This window comes from Triticum dicoccoides, chromosome 1B (assembly GCF_002162155.2).
Source record: "Triticum dicoccoides isolate Atlit2015 ecotype Zavitan chromosome 1B, WEW_v2.0, whole genome shotgun sequence".
Classification (NCBI taxonomy): Eukaryota; Viridiplantae; Streptophyta; class Magnoliopsida; order Poales; family Poaceae; genus Triticum; species Triticum dicoccoides.
Window position 1 is genome coordinate 155942477 of NC_041381.1, and position 2751 is coordinate 155945227.

Consider the following 2751-nt stretch of genomic DNA (forward strand, 5'->3'; position numbering starts at 1 on the left):
TTCTGAAGTCTTCGTTCCCATTTGTTAAATTTGATGATAAAATCTTTTGTAGTTATTGTTTATGTTAGAGACTAATGTTTGACTGGCGACATGTATATTGTGAAACTTATGTGTTGATAATTGCACATGCTATAAACTATGAAATTCTCCCTCCATGCTCTTTGTTTGTGCACACTCTTATACACTTTATATTCAAGGAAACTACTTCATGATTATTATTTAAAATTTTGATTCATTATTTAGTTTATATTTTTATCCTTAAATTTCGGCAGCACGCGTGGAGGAGTTCACTAGAAACCAGGCAATATACACCAAACCAGGTGACTTAAAAAAAAAGGTTCAATGCTTAAGGGAAAAAAAAACTTGCTAAGTATACAGTAGTTCAATTGCGCGCACGTTCAAAAACAACAAAAATCAGTCGCGTGCATGAGCTGTTCGGGCAATTGAATTTGCGCGCGGGATTCCGATCAGTCCACGGCGGCGTAGAGATGCACCGGTAGCCTGGGCTCCGGGACGGCGATGAGTGGCACCTTCTTGCGCGTCGACAACCCGAAGAGCTCTTCCATGCTCACGTCCTCCGGCGAGACCCCGTCCGGCAGCCGCCACGCGAACCCGTGCAGCAGGTTCGCCAAGCCGGTGCCTATCACCTTCAGCGCCAGCCCGTACGCCGGGCACATCCGCCGCCCGGCACCGAATGGCAGCAGCTCGAAGTGCTGCCCACGAACGTCCACGGCGCTCCCGGCGAACCGCTCTGGCCGGAACTCGTCGGGACGGTCGGGCCACGACGTCGGGTCTCGCGCGATCGCCCACACGTTCACCAGCAAGCGCGTGCCGGCAGGGACGTCGTAGCCGGCGACCAGCGTGTTCTCCCGGGCCATGTGCGGGACGAGGAGCGGGCCCACCGGGTGCAGCCGCAGCGTCTCCTTGACCACGGCGTCGATGTAGGGGAGGTGGGCGAGGTCGCGCTCCTCGACCCACCGGCCGCGGCCCACCACGCGGTCAAGCTCATCGGTGGCGGCGGCCGCGACGTCCGGCCGGCGCAGGAGCTCCGACATGGCCCACTCCATGACCACCGCAGAGCTCTCCGTGCCACCGACTATGATGTCCTGGACGAAGGCCTTGACACCGTCGCGCGTGAGCCTGGCTTCAGGTGATGACGACGTCCCATCCTCGGCGAGCTGCAGCAGCAGCACGTCCACCAAGTCCCTCGTCGCCGCAGGGGAGCTGGCCGTCGCTGCCTTGTGCCGCTCCTGGTCGTGGTCGTCGAGAATACTCTCAAGGAACCGGTCGTAGACCTTGCTGAGCCACTTCATCCTCCGGACGCCGCCCTGCAGGTCGAGCCACCCGAGCCACGGCACCCACTCGCCGACGTTGCTCACGGCGCTGGCCACGGCGAACACCTCCTCACGCGCGCGCCGGAACTCCTCGCCCTCGGCGCTGCCATAGCAGGCCGACCACTTATCCCCGACGGACATGCGCAGGACGTTCCGCAGCGTGGCGTCCACCAGGTGCTCCCAGACGGCGACGGCACGGCCGCCGCGCCGGAACAGGCCACGCACGAGCGCCCGGACCTCCTGCCTCCGGATATACTCGTACGAGTCGACGCGGCGCCCCGAGAAAAGCTCGGTGGTGCAGAGCCTGCGCGCCATGCGCCAGTACGCACCATACGGGGTGTGCAGGACGCCGCGGTACCCGTACGCGACGTGCTCGCCGGCGGTGGTCGGGGGCCGGTCGGCGAAGGCGAGGTCGTGGGTCTTGAGGACGAGCCGGGCGGCGTCGGCGGAGGAGGCGACGACGGAGTGGTAGGAGCCAAGGCGGAGGTGCATGAGCGGGCCGTGGCGCGAAGCGAGCGCGGCCAGCGCGCGGTGCGGCGGGATCGCGCCCGCGAGGGCGCCGAGGCTGCCGAGCACCGGCCACCCCCGCGGGCCCGGTGGGAGGTTCAGGGCTTTACGCCGGCCGCGCAAGTACAGGACGGAGCTGAGGACGAGGATGAGGATGGTGACCAAGGCCATGGCCATGGGCATTGTCGGTGTTTGCTCCATGCTAACTACAGTAGGTTTAAAGGCGTGGCCTTTGAACGTAAATACTTGGGTGTGTGTGCGCGCATATGGCCAGGCATTTATATGCAACATTCTGAATGTAGTTTGCGATGAGAAATTGATTTTTCTACTGGTTTGTGATTGGTTGCAACGGATTTCACAATCCAAGCATGAAAAAAATCTGTGTTTGGCCATGCATACGGGGAGACAAGTCTCGATTCCTCAGCACAAGCATGGAAAGTATGCAGATCATAAGTGTGTACTCCATCCGTCTTTAAAATAGTATACTTCTAACTTTGTTGGAAAGTCAAACTTTTTATATTTGACCATATTTATACAATAATAGACCAACATTTATGCCATCAAATTAGTAGCATTATATTTACGATAAAATATATTTTCGTCGTATACCTATTTGATTTCACAAGCATTGATATATTTTTGCACAAATTCGGTCAAACTTTGAGATAGTTTGACCCTCCAATAAAGTTGAAAGTACACTTTTTTAAGGACAGAGGGAGTATGATCCTGAGGAGACGGGTCCTTTTCAGGACGCAGGCTGCCAGAAATAGGCTAAGAGAGAATATCCCAGTGCGCTTGGACAGAGCTTGCGCGAATGGTCAATGGAGAGATATTTTCCCCAATGCGGAGATTGTGCATCTTGCGTCCTCTTGTTCGGATCACAGTGATGTTCTTGGACGTCTTGAGAGAG

At 56.5% G+C, this 2751-nt stretch overlaps 1 protein-coding gene across 1 annotated transcript; it reads right to left on the bottom strand.

Annotated features, from left to right (window-relative positions):
- Nucleotides 1-355: 355 nt before the first annotated feature.
- LOC119303058 (trimethyltridecatetraene synthase-like) lies at nucleotides 356-2042 on the bottom strand. Its single transcript, XM_037580146.1, has one exon. The coding sequence runs from the start codon at nucleotides 2040-2042 to the stop codon at nucleotides 468-470; it is 1575 nt and encodes a 524-aa protein (XP_037436043.1). The 3' UTR covers nucleotides 356-467.
- Between the last annotated feature and the right edge of the window lie 709 nt (nucleotides 2043-2751).